Here is a 23,205-nt window from a genome sequence, read left to right as displayed (position 1 = left end):
GGTTCTATGGGTTTTGGTCTTCAGTTCTATGAAATATCTAGAATCTAAAAGCCATTCTAAAGCAAATAAACTTATTGCTTAAAAGACTGTACTAAACTGCGTTCTCCTAAAAATTTACCTTATTTTGTTATCTAAGAATATTAAAGTGGAAATTTTTATTTATAAAGTCCAATACTCCCCTCAATTTCCCCTTCCCCTTGTCATCAGATAGCAACAGAGGAAGATAAGTAAGACTTCTCATGCTGTCTTTGTTCATTCAGCAATTCCGAATAAGAATTTTTTTCATTATAATACTTATTAAAATGTAGTTTTAATAAATGATCTTGATCCCCTAATAATTACATTTCTGAACAAGAAGTTGACAAATCTGTTGACCAGATAAAAATATTCTTTATCCCATTTCTAGAGGGGCGGAGCAAGATGGCGGAGGAGTAGGAGACCTGGATTTCATCTCCTCTCAGGAATTCAGCTGGATAGGGATCAAACCATTCTGAACACCTACAAACTCAACAGGAGATCGAAGAAAAGAATAGCAACAACTCTCTGAACAGAAAAGCGACCACTTTCTGGAAGGTAGGACGTGCGGAGAAGTGAATCCGAGGCGATATTCGGGAGGACAGACGGTGGGGGAGGGGGCCTCCATCAGCCGCTTCTGGCAAGTGATAGAGCCGCGGAGCACAAAATCAGAACTTTTAGAAGTCAGGTCCACTGAGGGACGTCACTCTGGTGGCTAAGTGGGGGGTGGAACCCTCGCGGGACAGTGTGGTCTCAGGACCCTCGGGGTCACAGAAAGACCGGGGGTGCCTGAGTGCGGCAGAGCTCCCAGGTATCGGAGCAGGGAAGCCGGCTGCAGAGACGGAGCCCAGGCGCGGGCTCTCAGCTCGGGGTTGCTATAAACCGTGATCCGCGGCACAGTCGGGCCACTGCTCCTCCAGCAGGGACCCAACAAGCGGCAGATCCGGGGAGACTCACCTTCTTCCCCCGGGAGGAGAGGTGCGGGAGCGCACCGCGGGGATCTGCTGGGTTTGGAGACTCCACCCGGGGTCGGGTGCCAGAGATAGAGATGCTCAGTCACAGGCCGGGTGAGCACGGAGTGCGGCCGGAGACCAGGGAGACGGGAGTGACTGACGGCTTTTCTCTGGGGGCTCACTGAGGAGCGGGGCCCCGAGTTCTCGCTCCTCCGGGGCGGAGACTGGGAGGCCGCCATTTTCACTCTCGTCCTCCAAAGCTGTACGGAAAGCTTGCAGGGAACAAAAGCTCCCGAGAGCAAACCCCAGCAGATTACTTAGCCCGGACGGGCAAGGGCGGGGCAATTCTGCCTCCTGCAAAGACATTTGGGAACCACGGCAACAGGCCCCTCCCCCAGAAGATCAGCGAGAACAGCCAGCCAAGACCAAGTTTACCGATCAATGAGAACGGCAGAACTCCAGCGCTAGGGGAATACTGCACATAGAATTCATGGCTTTTTTACCATGATTCTTTAGTCTTTCAAAGTAAATTATTTTTTTTAACTTTTTTTCGTTTTTTTTTTTTTTGAATTTTTCTTTTTCCCTTTTTCAACCAACATCTTATCAATCCCTTTTTTAAAAAAACATTTTTATTTTTCATTTTTAGAGTCATATTCTATCCCTTCATAGTAGTTACCCGTATTTTTGGCATATATATATAAGTTGTTCTCTCTTTAAAATTTTGAGATAGTTTCTTCTAACGGATCAAAATATACTCTAAATCTCTAGTGTATTGTTTTTTTCTACTCCCCTGCCTGATCACATTCTCTCCCTTTTTTTTTTTAAATCCTCTTCTTTCTTTTTTCAAACAACTTATCAATTCCTTTTATAAAATTTTTTATAATTTCCATCTTTACAGTCATATTCCATCCCTTCATCATATCAACCCTTATTTTTGTACATATATAAGTTTTTCTTTCTTTAAAATTTTGGGAGGCAGTGATCTGTAAAACAGCCTGATCATATTTGATCACATTCTGTTTTTGCTTTGTTTTGTTTTGTTTTTGTTTGTTTTTATCTTTATCTTTTTCTTTTTCTTTTTTCTTTTTTTCTTTCTTTTTCTTTTTTCTCTCTTTCCCTTTCTTTTCCCACTGCTTCAGGTCTTTTCTGATTTGTTTAGAGTATATTTTCTGGGGACGTTGTTACCCTGCTAGCATTTTGTTCTCTCATTAATCTATTCTCCTCTGCACAAAATGACAAGACGGAAAAAATCACCTCAACAAAAAGAACAAGAGGTAGTACCGACTGCCAGGGACCTACTCAATACGGACATTAGTACGATGTCAGATCTAGAATTCAGAATCATCACTTTAAAGATACTAGCTGGGCTTGAAAAAAGCATGGAAGTTATTAGAGAAACCCCTTCTGGAGAAGTAAAAGAACTAAAATCTAACCAAGTAGAAATCAAAAAGGCTATTAATGAGGTGCAATCAAATATGGGGGCGCTAACTGCTAGGATAAATGAGGCAGAAGAAAGAATCAGTGAGATAGAAGATCAAATGATGGAAAATAAAGAAACTGAGAAAAAGAGAGAGAAACAACTACTGGATCACGAGGGCAGAATTCGAGAGATAAACGATACCATAAGACGAAACAACATTAGAATAATTGGGATCCCAGAAGAAGAAGAAAGAGAGAGAGGGGCAGAAGGTATAATGGAGCAAATTATAGCAGAGAACTTCCCTAATTTGGGGAAGGAAACAGGCATCAAAATCCAGGAAGCACAGAGAACCCCTCTCAAAATCAATAAAAATAGGTCAACACCCCGACATCTAATAGTAAAACTTACGAGTCTCAGAGACAAAGAGAAAATCCTGAAAGCAGCTCGGGAGAAGAGATATGTAACCTACAATGGTAGAAACATTAGATTGGCAACAGACTTATCCACAGAGACCTGGCAGGCCAGAAAGGACTGGCAGGACATATTCAGAGCACTAAATGAGAAAAATATGCAGCCAAGAATACTATATCCAGCTAGGCTGTCATTGAAAATTGAAGGAGAGATAAAAAGCTTCCAGGACAAACAAACACTAAAGGAATTTGCAAACACGAAACCAGCCCTACAACAAATATTGAAAGGGGTCCTCTAAGCAAAGAGAGAGCCTAAAAGCAACATAGACCAGAAAGGAACACAAACAATATACAGTAACAGTCACTTTACAGGCAATACAATGGCACTGAATTCCTATCTTTCAATAGTTACCCTGAATGTAAATGGGCTAAATGCCCCAATCAAAAGACACAGGCTATCAGATTGGATTAAAAAACAAGACCCATCGATATGCTGTCTGCAAGAGACTCATTTGAGACCCAAAGACACCCCCAGATTGAAAGTGAGGGGGTGGAAAACCATTTACCATGCTAATGGACACCAAAAGAAAGCTGGGGTGGCAATCCTTATATCAGACAAATTAGATTTTAAACCAAAGACTGTAATAAGAGATGAGGAAGGACACTATATCCTACTTAAAGGGTCTATCCAACAAGAAGATCTAACAATTGTAAATATCTATGCCCCTAACATGGGAGCAGCCAATTATATAAGGCAATTAATAACAAAAGCAAAGAAACACATCGACAATAATACAATAATAGTGGGGGACTTTAACACCCCCCTTACTGAAATGGACAGATCGTCTAAGCAAAAGATCAACAAGGAAATAAAGACTTTAAATGACACACTGGACCAAATGGACTTCACAGACAAATTCAGAACATTCCATCCCAAAGCAACGGAATACACATTCTTCTCTAGTGCCCATGGAACATTCTCCAGAATAGATCACATCCTAGGTCATAAATCAGGTCTCAACCGGTACCAAAAGATTGGGATCATTCCCTGCATATTTTCAGACCACAATGCTTTGAAACTAGAACTCAATCACAAGAGGAAAGTCGGAATGAACTCAAATACATGCAGGCTAAAGAGCATCCTACTGAAGAATGAATGGGTCAACCAGGAAATTAAAGAAGAATTAAAAAAATTCATGGAAACCAATGAAAATGAAAACACAACTATTCAAAATCTTTGGGATACAGCAAAGGCAGTCCTGAGAGGAAAGTATATAGCAATACAAGCCTTTCTCAAGAAACAAGAAAGGTCTCAAGTACACAACCTAACCCTACACCTAAAGGAGCTGGAGAAAGAACAGCAAATAAAGCCTAAACCCAGCAGGAGAAGAGAAATAATAAAGATCAGAGCAGAAATCAATGAAATAGAAACCTAAAGAACAGTAGAACAGATCAACGAAACTAGGAGCTGGTTCTTTGAAAGAATTAACAAGATTGATAAACCCCTGGCCAGACTTATCAAAAAGAAAAGAGAAATGACCCAAATCAACAAAATCATGAATGAAAGAGGAGAAATCACAACCAACACCAAAGAAATACAAACAATTATAAGAACATATTATGAGCAACTCTATGCCAGCAAATTAGATAACCTGGAAGAAATGGATGCATTCCTAAAGATGTATCAACTACCAAAACTGAACTAGGAAGAAATAGAAAACCTGAACAGACCTATAACCACTAAGGAAATTGAAGCAGTCATCAAAAATCTCCCAAAACACAAAAGCCCAGGGCCAGATGGCTTCCCAGGGGAATTCTACCAAACATTTCAAGAAGAATTAATACCTATTCTTCTGAAACTGTTCCAAAAAATAGAAATGGAAGGAAAACTTCCAAACTCATTTTATGAGGCCAGCATTACCTTGATCCCAAAACCAGACAAAGACCCCATCAAAAAGGAGAATTACAGACCAATATCCCTGATGCACATGGATGCAAAAATTCTCACCAAAATACTAGCCAATAGGATCCAACAGTACATTAAAAGGATCATTCACCACGACCAAGTCGGATTTATCCCTGGGCTGCAAGGTTGGTTCAACATCCGCAAATCAATCAACGTGATACAATACATTAACAAAAGAAAGAACAAGAATCATATGATCCTCTCAATAGATGCAGAAAAAGCATTTGACAAAATACAGCATCCTTTCTTGATCAAAACTCTTCAGAGTATAGGGATAGAGGGTACATACCTCAATATCATAAAAGCCATCTATGAAAAACCTACAGCGAATATCATTCTCAATGGGGAAAAACTGAGAGCTTTCCCCCTAAGGTCAGGAACGCGGCAGGGATGTCCACTATCACCACTGCTATTCAACATAGTATTGGAAGTCCTAGCCACAGCAATCAGACAACAAAAAGAAATCAAAGGCATCCGAATCGGCAAAGAAGAAGTCAAACTCTCACTGTTTGCAGATGATATGATACTTTATGTGGAAAATTCCAAAGACTCCACCCCAAAACTGCTAGAACTCATACAGGAATTCAGTAAAGTGGCAGGATATAAAATCAATGCACAGAAGTCAGTGGCATTCCTATTCACCAACAACAAGTCAGAAGAAAGAGAAATTAAGGAGTCGATCCCATTTACAATTGCACCCAAAACCATAAGATACCTAGGAATAAATCTAACTAAAGAGGCAAAGGATCTGTAGTCAGAAAACTATAAAATACTCATGAAAGAAATTGAGGAAGACACAAAGAAATGGAAAAACGTTCCATGCTCATGGATTGGAAGAACAAATATTGTGAACATGTCAATCCTACCTAGAGCAATCTACACATTCAATGCAATCCCCATCAAAATACCATCCACTTTTTTCAAAGAAATGGAATAAATAATCCTAAAATTTGTATGGAACCAGAAAAGACCCCGCATAGCCAGAGGAATGTTGAAAAAGAAAAGCAAAGCTGGCGGCATCACAATTCCGGACTTCCAGCTCTACTACAAAGCTGTCATCATCAAGACAGTATGGTACTGGCACAAAAACAGACACATAGATCAATGGAACAGAATAGAGAGCCCAGAAATGGACCCTCAACTATATGGTCAACTAATCTTTGACAAAGCAGGAAAGAATGTCCAATGGAAAAAAGACAGTCTCTTCAACAAATGGTGTTGGGAAAATTGGACAGCCACATGCAGAAGAATGAAACTGGACCATTTCCTTACACCACACACAAAAATAGACTCCAAATGGTTGAAAGACCTCAATGTGAGACAGGAGTCCATCAAAATCCTAAAGGAGAACACAGGCAGCAACCTCTTCGACCTCAGCCGCAGCAACTTCTTCCTAGAAACATCGCCAAAGGCAAGGGAAGCAAGGGCAAAAATGAACTATTGGGACTTCATCAAGATAAAAAGCTTTTGCAAAGCAAAGGAAACAGTCAACAAAACCAAAAGACAACTGACAGAATGGGAGAAGATATTTGCAAATGACATATCAGATAAAGGGCTAGTATCCAAAATCTATAAAGAACTCATCAAACTCAACACCAAAAGAACAAAGAATCCAATCAAGAAATGGGCAGAAGACATGAACAGACATTTTTCCAAAGAAGACATCCAAATGGCCAACAGACACATGAAAAAGTGTTCAATATCGCTCGGCATCAGGGAAATCCAAATCAAAACCTCAATGAGATACCACCTCACACCAGTCAGAATGGCTAAAATTAACAAGTCAGGAAATGACAGATGTTGGCGGGGATGCGGAGAAAGGGGAACCCTCCTACACTGTTGGTGGGAATGCAAGCTGGTGCAGCCACTCTGGAAAACAGTATGGAGGTTCCTCAAAAAGTTGAAAACAGAGCTACCATATGATCCAGCAATTGCACTACTGGGTATTTACCCCAAAGATACAAAAGTAGGGACCCGAAAGGCTACGTGCACCCCGATGTTTATAGCAGCAATGTCCACAATAGCCAAACTGTGGAAAGAGCCAAGATGTCCATCAACAGATGAATGGATAAAGAAGATGTGGTATATATATACAATGGAATATTATGCAGCCATCAAAAGGAATGAGATCTTGCCATTTGTAACGACGTGGATGGAACTGGAGGGTATTATGCTGAGCGAAATAAGTCAAACAGAGAAAGACATGTATCATATGACCTCACTGATATGAGGAATTCTTAATCTCAGGAAACAAACTGAGGGTTGCTGGAGTGGGGGGTGGGGTGGGAGGGATGGGGTGACTGGGTGATGGACACTGGGGAGGGTATGTGCTCTGGTAAGCGCTGTGAATTGTGCAAGACTGTTGAATCTCAGATCTGTACCTCTGAAACAAATAATGCAATATGTTAAGAAAGAAAAAAGGAAGAAGAAGAAGAATGTAGCAGGAGGGGAAGAATGAAGGGGGTGAAATCGGAGGGGGAGAAGAACCATGAGAGACGATGGACTCTGAAAAACAAACTGAGGGTTCTAGAGGGGAGGGGGGTGGGAGGATGGGTTAGCCTGGTGATGGGTATTGAGGAGGGCACGTTCTGCATGGAGCACTGGGTGTTATGCACAAACAGTGAATCATGGAACACTATATCTAAAACTAATGATGTAATGTATGGGGATTAACATAACAATAAAAAAAATTTAAAAAAAAATATTCTTTATCTTGATTGTAGTGTTAGTGGTTGTGGTTACCTGACTAGTTTAAGCTTTTCAAAATTCACAGATGAATTCAAAAATGCACCTAAAAAGGGTGAATTTTACTTTATGTCAAGTTCATTTAAATGAACAAAATACCTTTCATTTCTCTAAGGATGTAAAAGTTTTTCTTCTTTCTATATAGTCTTTATTTCCTCTAAGTGATTTCTGCACTACCCCCACATCTGTCTTTAATAGTATAAGTTTCCTCACATGATAGGTGACCCCTGACTGTCCACCTGGGGCAGGGTACCAAAAAGCTGACTGTAAGTGCCTTGCTTAAATGTGAAGTTTATCAACTGTGGGCTTCCTTATATGGTGATTTGGCCCATTTCTTGTGGACCTCTGATCTACATCTGGAAGATTTAGTCTTAAGATCTCTATATCAGCATGTAAATAATTATCTAATCCCTCTTTTTTCAGCAGCTATCCCCACTATCGTGTATAACCTGTGTCCTCCAGCAGAGAGACTTTCTGTTTAACCCTCTCCAGAGAAAAAAATCTCCAGTCTTCTGCAAAGGTGAAAGAAGGACAGTCACCCAACTGTGTGGAACAGGAGATCTAACTATTTTGTTTTTTTTTAAATTGATGTGAAATTCACATAACATTACTATTTCAAAGTGTACAATTCAGTGGCATTTAGTATACTTACACTGTTGTACAAACCACCATTTCTACCAAGTTCCAAAACAGTTTCAGTGCCCCAAAAGAAAACCCTGTACCCATTAAGTAGTCCCTCTTCATTTTCCCCTCTTCCCAGCCCCTGGCAATGACCAATCAGCTTTCTGCATCTATAGGTTGCCTATTCTAGACATTTCATATAAATGTAACCATACAATATGTGACCTTTTGTGTCTGGCTTCTTTCACTTAGCATGTTTTCAAAGTTCACCCATGTTAATGGCACATGTCAGTACTCATGCTTTGTTATGACTAAAAATAATAATATCTCATTGTATGGATATACCACATTTCGTTTATCCATTCATCCACTGATGGACATTTGGGTTGTTTCTAGCTTTTGGCTATGTGAATAGTGCTGCTATGAGTACTCTGTACAAGTATTTGAGTCCTTGTTTTCAACTCTTTTGAGTATATCCCTTGGAGTGGAATTGCTGGGTTAAATGGTATTCTGTGTTTAACTGGGTCTAACTGCTTTCTACACAGAACTTTGAATCAATCCTTTTACTTTAGACCTACCTGCAGCCCTCCCAAGATACTTCTAAAGGTAACTTGGTGCATGCATTTCCTGAACCTATAAGGGTTCCATGATCATTTCAGATTAGTTCTCGGTTTTCTACAATGCTGTCTTAGTCTCAACTTTCTCCAGTTGGCTAGATCACTTATTATTCAGCCATCTGCTTTCTTGCTTCAAAATGATTATTGCTGTTCTTTCCTCTCCCATCCTTGCCCTAGTAAGTTTGTGTCTTCTTTCTATCATGTTACTGTCACTTTAATGGGAGTTCAGAAGGGAGTAAAGGAATAACAGGTATACTCAATCTTCTATTTCAAATCAGAAATCCATAATAAACATTTCAATATCACCTATCTACTATTCTGTCTATCCAATTCAAATGCCTCTCAAGTATAATGAACTTATTATGGGGGACCGTAAGAATATATAAGGATAATCTCTGCTCTCAGTAAGCTGACAAACTGGTCAAGAAGATACAGTAATATGAAGGTCATCTTCTTACACATGTTAAAGACTGTATGAATGTTAAGGTTCTGTTATATTCTGATATAGTAAACTTACGGAGGGCTGAAAGGGAAAACCCACACCCATCGGTAGGACAGGTCTCAAATGAAGTATGAAGTCATCCCTGGCATCAATTACTAGGAAAGGAGTTCCAGTCAGAAATGAGGAATTGGGAAGGAAGTGAACCCTAGAAAATCAAGAGTGGAGACTCAGTTTCTTTCAATATTTGCCACCAGGATCAGTCCTTGAAGGCTCAAAATATCTAGGTGGATGTTTCGAGTTGATATGGATCAACCTAGTCATTGACATGTGCAGAGAATCCCAAATTGAAGACACAACCAGACTTTGGAATCTGAGTAATTCAGACCATATAATGATTCTTCTTTTTATTATCTCCTATTTTCAGAGAGTCTTGTTGGAATGTTGTAATCTTGTCTCACCTATAACACTGTTGACAGTTACGCATCCACACAGGCCAGTGGTGAAAAGGAAACAGTCAACCCCTTAGCAGTGGGAGGTCTAAGAGACTGTCACTTCCTAGACAATATTTCTTTCAAATGTTCTTTTGGAAGATTATCTTTCAGTGTCAACTTGAAAGGTTCTGAATTTTATTTTATTTTTTTTTTGAGAGAGAGAGAGAGAGAGCGCGCGCGCGCACGGGGCAGGGGCAGAGGGAGAGGGAGAGGAAGAGAGAGAATTTTAAGCAGGCTCCACCCTCAACCTGGACCCCAACATGGGGCTCAATCTCAGAACCCTGATATCACCTGAGCCAAAATCAAGAGTCGGACACTTGACTGAGCCACGTAGGCGCCCCTGAATTTTATTTTTTAAGAAAGAAAAGTATCCTTTTATTATACAAGTACACAAGTATTATATATGCACTTATTGATTAGGTGGACTCTTTAAGCCTTGGTTTATGAGAATAAAACAAAATAATCTGGTAATGCATTTACAATGTTTCACGTATATTGAGTGCTTAAAAAAATTAGTATTAGCAGCTCCCACTATGATTACTATATCTCCTCCTCCTACAATTATTAATGCTATTGTTATTACAAGGTAAGTACCAAAAGAACACATGGGAAGGAGGCAGAGACCACACTGAGTGCTGTGATAGGGAAAAGCTTCACAGAAGGACCAAGATTTTGAGCTGGGATCTGAGTTTGAGAAGATGATCATTTTAGACAGAGGATGATATCATGGAAAAAACAATTGAAGGGAAACTACAAGCTCTTTTGGATGTAAGAAATAGATTTTTAGCCTCAGACTAATGCAAAAATTTTCAAATGTGTATCTCCAAGTATAGATTTTAAGAACAGCCAATGAACTTGAAGAGAATATTTAAGGAATATTTTATTTTTTTAAAAGATTTTATTTATTTGAGAGAGAAAGAGAGTGCACGAGCACAGAAGAGCAGGGTGAGGGGCAGAGGGAGAAGCAGACTCCCCGCTGAGCAGGAAGACCAATGTGGGGCTTGATTCCCGAACTCTGGGATCATGACCTGAGCCAAAGGCAGATGCTTAACCGACTGAGCCACCCAGGTGCCCCTTAAGGAAAAATTTTAAATAAAAAGTCCCTTTCTAACAAAGTAGTCTAAATATCCTGCTATTACACAGAGAAATGATCTGACCAGATTTAATAATTTCCTTATAATACAAATTACTTTCACTAGATGTATCAAAGTATCTCAATTTCTTCACACACAAGATTTTAACTATTCCACAAAACAGAAACCAAAGCAACTTAATACAACTAAAATCAAAGCAGGCTGTTTTAAACATTAATGACTGCCCCTATTAGCAAGACAAGAGAAACTGGTCATTTGACAAATACTTAGCAAGAAACTGTGCATATTTATATATTTGCACAATATTTATGTTAATATATTATTTTTTGTCAATAAAAAGCTGTAATAAATAATATTTTGTAGTAGTAATAAGAGATCTGGAGTATTTTATTAATTTTATTATTAACTCTCAAGCACCTAATTTTACTAAAGATGTTTTGGGCTAATTTTTTACTATACTCTTTAAAAACACTATTCTTCCTCTTCTTTTCCATAATTCCAACTATTATCCCAATCAGCCATTTTCTTTCTAACATGCTAATTTTTACACATATATCTCCTAAATTTTCTTGCTTGCTAAAAACAGAAGTCCTTCAAAATATCAAAACCACATGCTTTTGTGATGGCCCATAGTTTCTTACCTGCACTTCTCAAATTAGGGTCCAGCCCTGGCATCTCTTTGTTAGCTTCAGGGCTGACACTGTAGATTGATGCCCCTGCTTCACTGACGATACTGAGAAGAAAGAAAAGGGGGAATATCATTTTCCAAACTTTCTGCCTGGTCAAAGAAAATTAATGAATAAGACTGGGCATCATAAGGAAAAAAACTGCAGGGCTAACTGCTCTCTTTATATTTCAATGGTACCTATAGCATTTAATTTTTCATAAACATCAAGTAATCAAGTAAGGTTTGTGTTTGCCACAGAGGACATACACAGGTTTAAATCCATAATGAATTCATTCAGTTGTTTTCTGTCAGTAGTAATGATAGAGTTTATAGGTGAATACAAAGGATCCTTTCCCCTAATGCCAACTTTGAATTTCTAGTATATACTGAGATTCTTTATGTTTATAATCTATTATTAACACTTATGACTCCCAACTGAATTAATCATTCTAAAGCATCATGGAGAGCACATACATGTGTGTGGATATGTGCACATGTGGATATATACAAAAACCACTGCCATAAACACTGCCATGATCACTACTCAATTATAATGAACAACCACAATGTGAATAGGAAAGGGATCAGATAGGATATTATCCCACTTCTTTTCAGGAGGTCTGAAATCATCCTTTTAGTAAACTTGAAGCCTTTCACTTCAGGCAGGTGTTAAACCATTTATTTAATCAAAGCATCACACATATTATCCTCTTCTTTGGCTCCAAATACTTTACAAACCACGATGGGAACACTCTTTTACAGTGGACAAGTATATAGTAGTTGACATCACTAGAGTTTATTCAACATTTTTAAGTTAGAGGTTTCCTTTTTTCAGATTTTATTTATTTCTGAGAGAGAGAGAGAGAGAGAGCACGTGTGCACGTGCACAAGCGGGGGTGGGTTTGGGTAGGGCAGAGGAAGAGGGAGAAGCAGACTCCCCACTGGGTGGGGAGCCAGATACAGGGCTCGATCCCAGGACCCTGAGATCATGACCTGAGCCAAAGTCAGACACTTAATAGCCTGAGCCATCCAGGTGCCCCTAAGTTAGAGGTATTCTCTATGACATAATATGCAAAGAAACATCATCTACCCAAAGTATTCATGATACCTGTGGCTCTACCACAAGACCATCTAGGTGTCAAGACTCAAAAGCAGAAACATGTTTGTGCTTTTTAATCCACTCTCAGAAACTTCTTCCTTTCTCTGTTCCTCAATATTTACTTTAATTGTGAGACAAGTTTAGTGGATAACTTTTAACATATTGCCCCATTGTAACAGCTGAACACTGACAAGGAAAGTGTGAAAAAGTTAGTTTGCTACCCCTGTCTTTGAAGAACTCTTGACTGAACTTAGACAACAATCATAGCCACCAAGACTTGAGAAGATTATTTTGGGGAACATGAAGATTTATATTTTTTGCAACCAAGTCTACTGTCCTAAATTTCATAATAGGAAAAATGAACACTCTGTAATTGTTTACCCTCATCAATACTATCATCATGGTACAGAAAGAGGTAATTGAGTGCATATTACACACAAAGTACAAAACCAACCACTTTGTAGACATTATCTCATTTAATCCTTTTATGGTGATTTTTTTAAACAGATAAGTAATATGCCCAAAGTCATTTGGCTGGTAAGCTACTGAGCTGAATTTGAACTCTCATCTGCTTTAAACCTAAGTCTGAACTCTTAACCAGCACACATAAGTAATTTCTGAATAGCTTCAGAAACCTCTCAGTAAAATGAAAACCCAGGGGTACCTGGGTGGCTCAGTCCGTTAAGTGGCCTCCTTCAGCTCAGATCATGATCCCAGGGTCCTGGGATAGAGCCCCGCGTCAGGCTCCCTGCTCAGCGGAGAGCCTGCTTCTCCCTCTCCCTCTGCCTGCCTTTCTGCCTACTTGTGCTCTCTCTCTATGTCTCTGTCAAATAAGTGAATGAAATCTTAAAAAAAAAAAATGAAAACCCATACTTTTGTGCTAAATAAGTGTAATAACATCTTTTTAAGGAAGAACCATTTTCTTCCTTTCTTATGTGTGTAAGGTAGAATCTAAAGCACGTAGAAGGTCAAATATATTCTATAATTTCAGAGATGGACTTTAAAATTAAAAAGTAATTGTGCTTTTTCTCCAAAATAAGATTTAGATTCTGCTCATCTTCTACTATGTAATGATCAAGGAGAAAATGTAATGTCAAATAAAGCTTGAAGTGAAGAAAATTCTTAGTGTGGCATAACAGGATGTTAAAACCAACACTCTAAAGGGATTTTTTTCAGTTCCATTATAGTGGCACTTTCTAACCAGGGACCCTTGGTCCTCTGGGCAGGGAGAAACAGGATTAATTAAAACTGCATACAAAATACCCTTGTTTATGCATTTTTTTCCCTAGGAAAAGGGATTATAGTTTTCAGTGATTACTTAAAGAAACCCATAACCCCTGAAAAAGTTAGGAAGCACCATCACAGGATAAGAATATTCAGTCACTGGTCATGGAAAATATGGTTTCAAACACAAATCACTCAGTCTAACAAAGTTTTTTCTAAAAAAACTCGAGTATCCATGAAGTGCAGGCTGGACCTATTATTAAGGGAAAAGAATATTTTTAAAAAATTCACCACAAATTTATTTTCTATCATTTCAAGAAGACTCCAAAATTGCCACTGTAAAAGGAAGTGAAGTGGTAAATAAAAAATTCCAATTAACTGTGGCTTTTAGCAGTTTGGTACCTGAGAATTTGCTGGGTGATTCACTGTCTCTTGGAAGTTAAAATTCTCAATAGACTGAGGGGAACTGTTGCAAAGAAAAACACTCAGATAATAAATATTCCTCCAAATACCACACTGCCACTTCTTTTAAACAGAGGAATACAAAACAGATGTGACATACTGCACTGAAAGATTTTAGATTAACATTAATATTAAATCAATACAAAATGTAGTAAATTTCATATGCTTTCGTTATTAGACAGCATGGGTCCAATAAACAGGTCACTACTAAGCACAGAACAGAATGCTCCAATAATCTAAATGAACAGAAAAACCTCAACACTGATTTCTTATACAACATATAAGGACCTAAGAAGTTTATGTGGCAGGAATTAAATGAAACAAATCAAGCTGAGATTGGTGATTTTTTCCAGGAGAAGTTGTGAAGAATAAAAGTTTATAATGATCCCACTCCCATTTTGTTCATTCCCATCTGGATGTCAAGGATAGAGACTAAAAAAGTATGCTAGATTTTATAAGCCACTTTCTGTTTATTGCCAAGTTTTCCAATAAACTATAGAAAAGTATTCCAATTATCTCTAATATATTTTGAGAAAAGCAAAAATCAACTTTACATAAAATTCAGACAGCTCATGATTTAATAAATATTATATTCCACAAAACAAATTTCTCTCAGGTATAAAGAAACCAGGCTCATAATGTTAGCAACTTGATTACTTTATTTCGCCATAAAGCAGACAAGACTCTGAGCAGGATTTATTATTTGGAGGGAATTTAACTGACACAGTTGTAAATGAACTGAAGGGTCAATATTATTACAGTGCTCTGAAGCCCCTTCAAACTGCTAGTGCATACAAATAGTTAAATGCATACATATAGTATCTCAAGTGTTAAAAATATGTAAGTACATTTCAGAAGCTACCATTGGACTTACATTTTACCAGATACATATGTTAATGTGCTAATGCTCTATAATTAAATAGGTATTTTTAAAAACAATCAAATTCAGCACGATTTTAGGGTCTTTTTTACTTAAAAAAAAAAATACAAACCATACACTCAAAACTAAAAAGCAAGTGAAATGCCCACAATATGGATGCATATACTTTTAAATCCATTTTTAAAAATTTTAATAAAAACTCTTAAGTTAAAAATGCTAAAATGTTATATCTCAAGTAAAATTCAATGACATTACATAAATTGACCATTTATCAATATAATTTATTTTTTTAAAAGATATGTTTAAATTACGCAATTTAAGTGTCTTCTGCTAAAACAGACTGTATGTTGATGAATCTTTTAAAACCTGGTTTACAAGCAGTTTTCTTATAGTGACTATTTGTTCTGACAATAAAGAGAATGGCAATTTCTTTTACCAAATTGAGATGGGGTGGGGATTCTTTTCATGAGACAGGGAAACTAGCTGTTTGTTTTTTTAAGTTACTAGGCTAATAGTTTTCACATTCATTTACAAGGTTACATGATGTCTCCTCTCTTCTTCCCATTTCCCAAATACGAAAATAGTTTTGTTATTTTCTCTTATTTTAAAATAAATCACATGCTTCCTTATGTTAACAGGAGAAATTTAATTCAAAGATAATCTATTTAAATGAAAATGCAGTTATTTATTAAGATATTAAAATCAGCCAGGATATATTGCTTGAATCAATAAAAACTGATATGTTCTTAATTCTTTTCAAAAGTACATTAGAATTCCTCAAACTTTACTGTTACCTAACAGCTTTCTTCTGCCCACCAAAAAATATGCACTAAATAGCTTCTACATTAAATGCACAGCTTATTTCACTAAAGTTTTTAAAAACAATTTATCTAAAAACCGTTCTTCCAAATTTTCAGACTGAGAAACATTCATACGGAGAGAGTAAATGGCTTGACCTAAGTTTCCCAACGAGTAATAGGAAGTGCTAAAACAGCTAGCCAACAGAGACCTTGATTCTGTGCCCTGCACATGAGATAACCCATTCTGAAGTATGAAAGGATGGCTGTTGTACTTTAGGGATAGGAGACAAAGCCAAAACCAAACCACCGTGAATAAAAGGGGGTCTAGGATTTAATGTTTAAAGGATAAAGCTTATTTCTAAGAAAATATCAAAGCAATTTTCAGTTCCTGTATTTAATGATGAACTGTCATTTCAGGGAGTCTCAAATGAGCAATATACAGCCGCTTTAAAAACCAGGGTAACCTGGTGATAAGGAAGCAAAGAAACAAGCAAAATCATACGCTGTTAAAGACGTTTAAACTGTAGAACTCTTTCGGATGGTAGCTTGAAAATACAGATCAAGTTATAAAAATATGCAATCTTTCTGAATCAGCTATTACATTTTTAAGAATTCATACAAAAGAAATTTTAAAATACACAAAAAAATGAAAAACTGCTATTCAAGCTTTTACTGAAAGAAACTGAAAATCAAAACACCTATCATTACAGGGTTCATTAAATGAAAAACTATACTGTCACTAAAAATTAGTTATAAAATATTAAGTGAAAAAAAATGGTTATATGACTATGAGACCAACTCTGATATTTTAAAATATAGACCTATATAAAAAGAAGAAAAAAGAAAATTTATGTAATATAATGTTAATAGTATTTAATTGAGTTATTCCTTTGACTACATTCTCGTTTCTTTAAGTTTTTCTGCAATAGCCATGTAATATTTGTAAAAAGAAAAAGTTTAAAATTTAAGTTTAAAATAACAATTGTTAATTGGCCAGGAAATGGGATATTACATAATGCCCAACATTTTCTTTTATTCTACCAAACTTTCTTGAATAGTTATTAAAGTTATTTTGAACTTAATCTGGGTAAACATGATGAAAAATTTTACAAGAAATTACATATTATATATCCTTAAGTTTTACTCAGTCCTTGGCCTCTGAACCCACCACCCAAGTTATCCTTTATGATCGCCAAGGCACAATCAATTCACTACCCACAACGTACAAGATGTGAAGCGACAGAGTAGTGTGCCAGGAAAGTAGTGTGTGTGGAAAAAACACTGAAAGCAAAATATCGTGAAGGAGAAAAAGAGAGAAAAGACATACAAGCTCAAGATTTCAATGGCACCAAGAAGTTTACCTTTAGATATGTAACACTGGCACCATCTGGTGGAAGACCAGTTAGAAAGAATTCAATTGCCAGTTTAAAAAAAAAAAACAAACAAGAAATCTAAGCCTTCTTTCAAAAGATGAGCATTTTTCAAAGAGAGTAAGCCTAGCAATGGTACAGTAATCACACAGAGGACCCATAATAAGCCTGGGAGAACTTAAAATGTCTACCAAACGTGTATGTACTCCCCGACGGACATCCTACCATATCTTACCCACAGAGGAAGATTTCAACTGTACAGAATTCCCTCGGCTACCTTTCCTTCAGTGCCCCATACCACATCAGATGAAAAGAACACTTTCCAGCCACAAAGGAAACCCCAAAAAGGAAGACCCAAATTAGCAACTATGCAGCAGAACTTTAATTTAGAGTTTAAATTTCCTCAGAGCTACCTATCCTTCTGTGCTATAAATACACGAACAGTATTGAGCACGAGAATCTGATTCTGCTCTTTAGCATCAGAGGTTTATGTGCACAGTGATGCCGAGCCTCTACAGTGGACCAGTGTGGCAAAACATTACACTGAAATCACTGTTACTGCTGGCAGTAGGCCATTCAATGACAGAGATGATCACTGGTATCTTCAAATGCTGTTATAGGGGAAAGCAAATCAACAAACTGAAAGACAAAGAGGATGGAGAGCTTGTCTCCCATCTGGAAGCTGGGTCCCTCCACTGAGGTAGAAGCTACTTCCAACCAAGAATGGCACCAGCATAAATGATCATCTCCGCTACTCTCCACAGTAAGCATCCCTTTTATTCTCTCTTTCCCTTCCCTTCACCTTCCTCTGCTTTCCTTTTTAAAAATCCCTCCTCTATTTCTTTTGTTTTCCCCATCCACATTTGAGACCAACCAGAAGTTGTTACAAGTACTGCATGATACCACTAAGGGAGCTCAAGAAAAAGCTGCCATAAGGCCTGGAGCCTGCGTAGTGTCAGACTAAGCAGAAGGACAGGCCCCCCTGCCTCCAACACAAGAAAATGGGGCAAAGAGAGGAGCACTAACTACAGAAGAAAGTGTTGTCTGCAGCAGTAAACACTGTAACTGTAAACATTCCATGTTCATGACTGACAAGACACAAAAACTAAGAGGGCAGGGAATAAAGACTGATCTGATTTTATAGTGAAAATGTCCTTTGATCAACATTTTGAAATCTATTGCTCTAAAGATCAACCTACTTGCCAATACCCCACCCCACACCAAAAAGTATGCTTCTCCTGATTCTTACATTTTACTCCAAAACTGCCCATTACTCATATAATAACCAATTATCTGTATTTGTTTATTCTTCAAATGCAATTCTATTCAGATATAAATTTGAGAGTTGCATAGAGAATTGTGTTGAATTTTCTTACAAAGGGAAAAATTTGCCTCATTAACTCATCTTTTCACCTTTTCTAGCTTATATACATCTACGCAAGTTTATCCACTAGTAAATATGAAGAGTGCAGATTGTTATGGCATAGACTTTTTAGAATGAAACTTATCTCAAAATATTTTATTCCTTTATTATCCATCCAATAACAGAAGTCAGAATCGGAATTACCGATTTAGAGATATAATATTCTAATATTTTGCTAATAGTAAGTGTTCAATAATGTCATACTAATTATTAAAAGTTTTAAGAACAGTAACAAAAAGGAGAGAAGCAAAGGAAACGAGACAATGAAAAGTAAAATAAAAACAATAATTAAAAAGAGAAACAGAGGCTGAGACCTACTTTGCCAGCGAGTAGTAGCCCCGTTCTTATTACCCACAGTGGAATAAAGTTTTGGAAACAGCAATGGTTTATGCTACATTCCCTAATACTCTTCTAAATATTACCATTGACAATCTCAGTGAACTCCACTAATAAACGATGCACACTGATTGGCTTGCATACCTTGTTACCCATTCCTCCTTTTCTCCCTTCTCATATTTGTTTTATTCCTAACCGTCCAAACCCCTACTTTCCTCTGAAGTGAATTTATACCTTGGCAGAAGTCATTGCCAGTCCCGGCTCCCTTGCCCCGTTAAGGGAGACCCTATCTACAAACTTCATCTTACACATGCACCAGCTAGCAGCCTGGAGTAGCCTCAACCTTCAAAATTTCCTTTGGCCACCCAGATAATGCTGGGGGGAGGGGGGAGAAAAAACAAACCTGAACACACATGCCAGGCATAAGACCACTACTCTAGGTCAACCAATTTTCTAATCGTAGTTTTTAAAGGTACACTGAACAGATGGAGGGAGAGAATGAATTTCAGTTCAGCTAACTGCTCCATTTACTTCTTTATCTATAGTCAGATCTTTACTTTTTTGGGATCACTGCACATTTCTGGCTCTGCTATATTACACTGTGTAAATATTTAGGAGAAATAATTCCTTTCAAGGATCTAAACTTCCACTGTCGTTATGGCAAATGAACCTGTTTATGCTATGTTTGTTAAGTAACAGTAAGCCTAAAAGAACACAGGAATTTACTAACATATGTGGTACACAAACATCACAATCATAAAGCTTCTCGTGGGGACATAGCAAGAACATGAAAGGCCAGTTTATTTTTATTCCCATTGCCCTGTAATTTTCTTTAGCTCTACTACAACAGTCCTTAATTCAAACCTTTCCTGCAGTTACAGGAACAGAGTAGACTGAATGTACATAAACTATACCCCAAACTACCCTCATCTCCATGTGCCCTTCCGTGATTCTAGAACAATGGTTCTCAAACTTGATCCTGCATCACAATCAGCTGCAGGCTGTTAAACCGAAGCTAGATGGGCCCCACCCCCAGAGTTTCTGCTTCACTGGGGCCAATAATTTGCATTACTAACAAATTCTCTGGTGATACTGATGCTGCTAGTCCTGGGACCACACTTTCTGTTTTACGGTTTTATTGAGGTATGATTTACATTTCATAAAGTTCACCCATCTTAAGTGTATAATTCAATGACTTTTAGTAAATGTTATACAACCATCACCAAAAAACAATCTCAGAACATTTCCATCCCCAAGACAGTGTGTGCCCATTTACAGTTCTCATTCCTACCTCCAGCCCCAGGTATCCACTTTCTATTTTCTGTCTCTATATATTCACCTCATCTGGACATTTCCTATAAATGTAATCATAAAATATATGGTCATCTATGTCTGGCTTCTTCACTTAGGATGTTTTTGAGATTCTTCCATGTTGTTGCATCAGTGTTTCCTTTTTATTGCTGAACAGTATTCCACTGTTCTATATATACCACATTTTATTTATCTACTCATCAGTCGATGGACTCTGGGGTTCATTCCAGTTTTCTGTTATTAAGAATAATGCTGCTACAAATATCCATGTACAAATCTTTGTGTTGGACACACATTTCATTTCTCTTAGACAGATTTCCAGGAGTAGAAATGCTAAAGTATAAATTTATGCTTAATTTTAAAAGAAACTGCCTTGGTGCAATGAATGAGTGCTGCAGTTTATTCATTTCCATGACGATACTTGTTATCGTCTGTCTTTTTGAATAGCTATTCTAGTAGTTATTAAGTAGTATCTTCTTGTAGTTTCATTTACATTTCTTTAATTAATGATGCTGAACATTTATTCAAGTATATGTTGACCTTTTCTAATCTTCTATAATCTGTTGCTCATTTTTAATGGGCTTGTCTGCTTGTTATAGAGTCATAAGTGTTCTTTATGTATTATAAATACAAGTCTTTAACAGACACGTGATTTGCACACATTTTCTCCCAAATTTTGGCTTGCCCTGTCATTTTCTTAATGGTCTTTTGAAACACAACAGTTTTTAATTTTGATGAAGTCTGAAATGATACTTTAAGAACCACTGTTCTAAAGCTTCAAAAATTCAAAAGAAATACCAAACCCTTGAAAAATGTGAAAGCTTAGTGGTTTCCCATCTGCATAAGCAAATGTAAATGTCACTCATATCCACTTTTCTGTTTTGTTTCCTTTTAGCAAAGCCTATTACAACTATCATCCTAAATATATTCACCATTTTCAGGAGGAAAAGAAAATTTGCAACTAACTGGCTTTAATATATTATGGAATGAAAAATTCAGCTGCAAATATTCCAAGCTATTTGGAATAGTGGATGGAATGCCAGCACTAAAGAATACGAACTTCTGAGCCAGTGTTTTCAGAATCATTGATCAGTCCTATGGCTTTTAATGCTGTGCTTAAAGCTTGTAAGAAATATGTCTACACAATAATGGGAACAAAGATAAATGGTGTACCATGGTAGAGGGTATAGAGAAAAGAGCATTCCCTGAAAGATACATTTGATTTATCTTGATGTTTTTGTCTGATTTTATTAGCCTTCTTCACTGAAGATTTAAAGATAATTAATATATCACTACAGCCCTTTCTTTGTTGAAAAGCTATTGAACTTTAACTTTAAATTAAAAGGAGCCAAAGATGGCAACCAAAGTTCTAATCCTGTCTAGGACCATAACTTGCAAATGTATGAAACACACCTCAAAAAAATACCAGATAGGTTTAATTCAGGTAGAAGCAATGGTAAGATTAGTAGTTTCTAAGGTGAAACCCAAAATACTCTATGTTTATTCCTTGATGATTATCCACATCCAAAAAGGAAATCATAAGATTAAGAAGCTTACTCAACATTATTTCTATAATCATGACCTGAGCCACATATTCTGTGATTTTATGGAAAAACCTTAACAATAGGAAGGATCCAGTTAAAAGATGAAGAAAATCCATTTAGGTTTGCAACAAGAGTCCTTCTTTATATAATTCAAGTTAACATAGGATGTGAAGCAAGAAGCTTTGTTCACTGTAGAACTACCAGGCTTCTACTAAAATGTTTTCGAATATTTATGTTGCAATACATGGATACTGTTGATAACATAAAAGCCATTAGTCCTCACTGCCTTCCAATTGCTGGAGATGTATTTTATATTTCTACTAACTTTTGTATATTACACTACAAGGAACAAGACTATCAGCCAATATTCATCCTCCCTTTTCCACTGAGCCACTTCAAGCCACTTCAAAGGAAGCTGTCCAAAGAGATGCCAGAAGATACAGTTTCACAGGTGATCCACAGCCTCTGAACACAGTCTGGCTCCCAATAACTTAACTTTTAGGAATCTTCTCTTTTGTATTTTTTTGCAATTGAAAATACCTAGAGTCAGTGGAACTTCTTTCCCAAATTATACCCAGTTAGGGTATCACCATCTCTGTGATGTTACTGGGCTTGAGATCCAACATAAAGATCAAGATAAGAGAAACAGAAGAAAGAGTTTACTCAATAGCACATAGCCAATTATGATTTATCCATAAAACTGAAAGGTAAGGATAAGCAAAATATAATAGTGTTTTAAGCCTTCATTTTGTACCAGAGTTCAACTTCTTTCCTCAGTCATTTAGATACCAGTTACCACAAGGAACAAACTAATCAGGTTGGCACTTCTGTCTTTTATTCACCAATCTTTCCTCTGGGTGGCTCAAGGTAGAAAAAAACAGAAACAACAGGGACCTCAAACAGGATGTCTTACTCCTGGCCATTTAAGATTTGACAATCATTAGTGTGGGCATATAGATGGCAATATGATCATAACAGAAGCTCATCCTTGAAAATCTGCAATTTCCTAGTGAGGTTCTTAATAAAAATGAGGAATACAGAGGAGCACTCTGCCCTGACTCTCACCATTTATCCAGTGAAATCCATAAAATAATCACTAAAACCTTTGTTTATACAAATAGCAAATCAGTATCACACCAAATAGGTATAAAGGAGAGTAAGAACACACAAACACATACGAACTTCTACACAAACCCCGTGTGCTCTCCAAAGTTGGGAGAATTGTACCATTTCGGCAATTTATCCATGTATGAACAAATGCCCTCAGTTGATTCCTGGGAAAGGGAAGAATGATCAGTTATATCTGTCTTCACCT

At 37.3% G+C, this 23,205-nt stretch overlaps 1 protein-coding gene across 10 annotated transcripts in view; it reads right to left on the bottom strand.

Moving 5' to 3' along the window:
* The window catches only part of SRBD1 (S1 RNA binding domain 1), a 236,456-nt gene that overhangs the window by 115,465 nt on the left and 97,786 nt on the right, over window positions 1-23,205 (bottom strand). For all 10 annotated transcript variants that reach the window (XR_004300323.1, XR_004300324.1, XM_032411062.1 and 7 more), the window contains exon 15: window positions 11,416-11,507. Coding sequence is in view for 8 of the 10 variants with exons in the window: in XM_032411062.1 (XP_032266953.1) it covers window positions 11,416-11,507 (92 nt within the window). In the remaining 2 variants the exon portion in view is untranslated. The remainder of the gene's footprint in view (window positions 1-11,415; window positions 11,508-23,205) is intronic.

This window comes from Phoca vitulina, unplaced genomic scaffold (assembly GCF_004348235.1).
Source record: "Phoca vitulina isolate PV1807 unplaced genomic scaffold, GSC_HSeal_1.0 scaffold12, whole genome shotgun sequence".
Taxonomy (NCBI): domain Eukaryota; kingdom Metazoa; phylum Chordata; class Mammalia; order Carnivora; family Phocidae; genus Phoca; species Phoca vitulina.
This window is presented reverse-complemented; position numbering and strand designations above follow the sequence as displayed.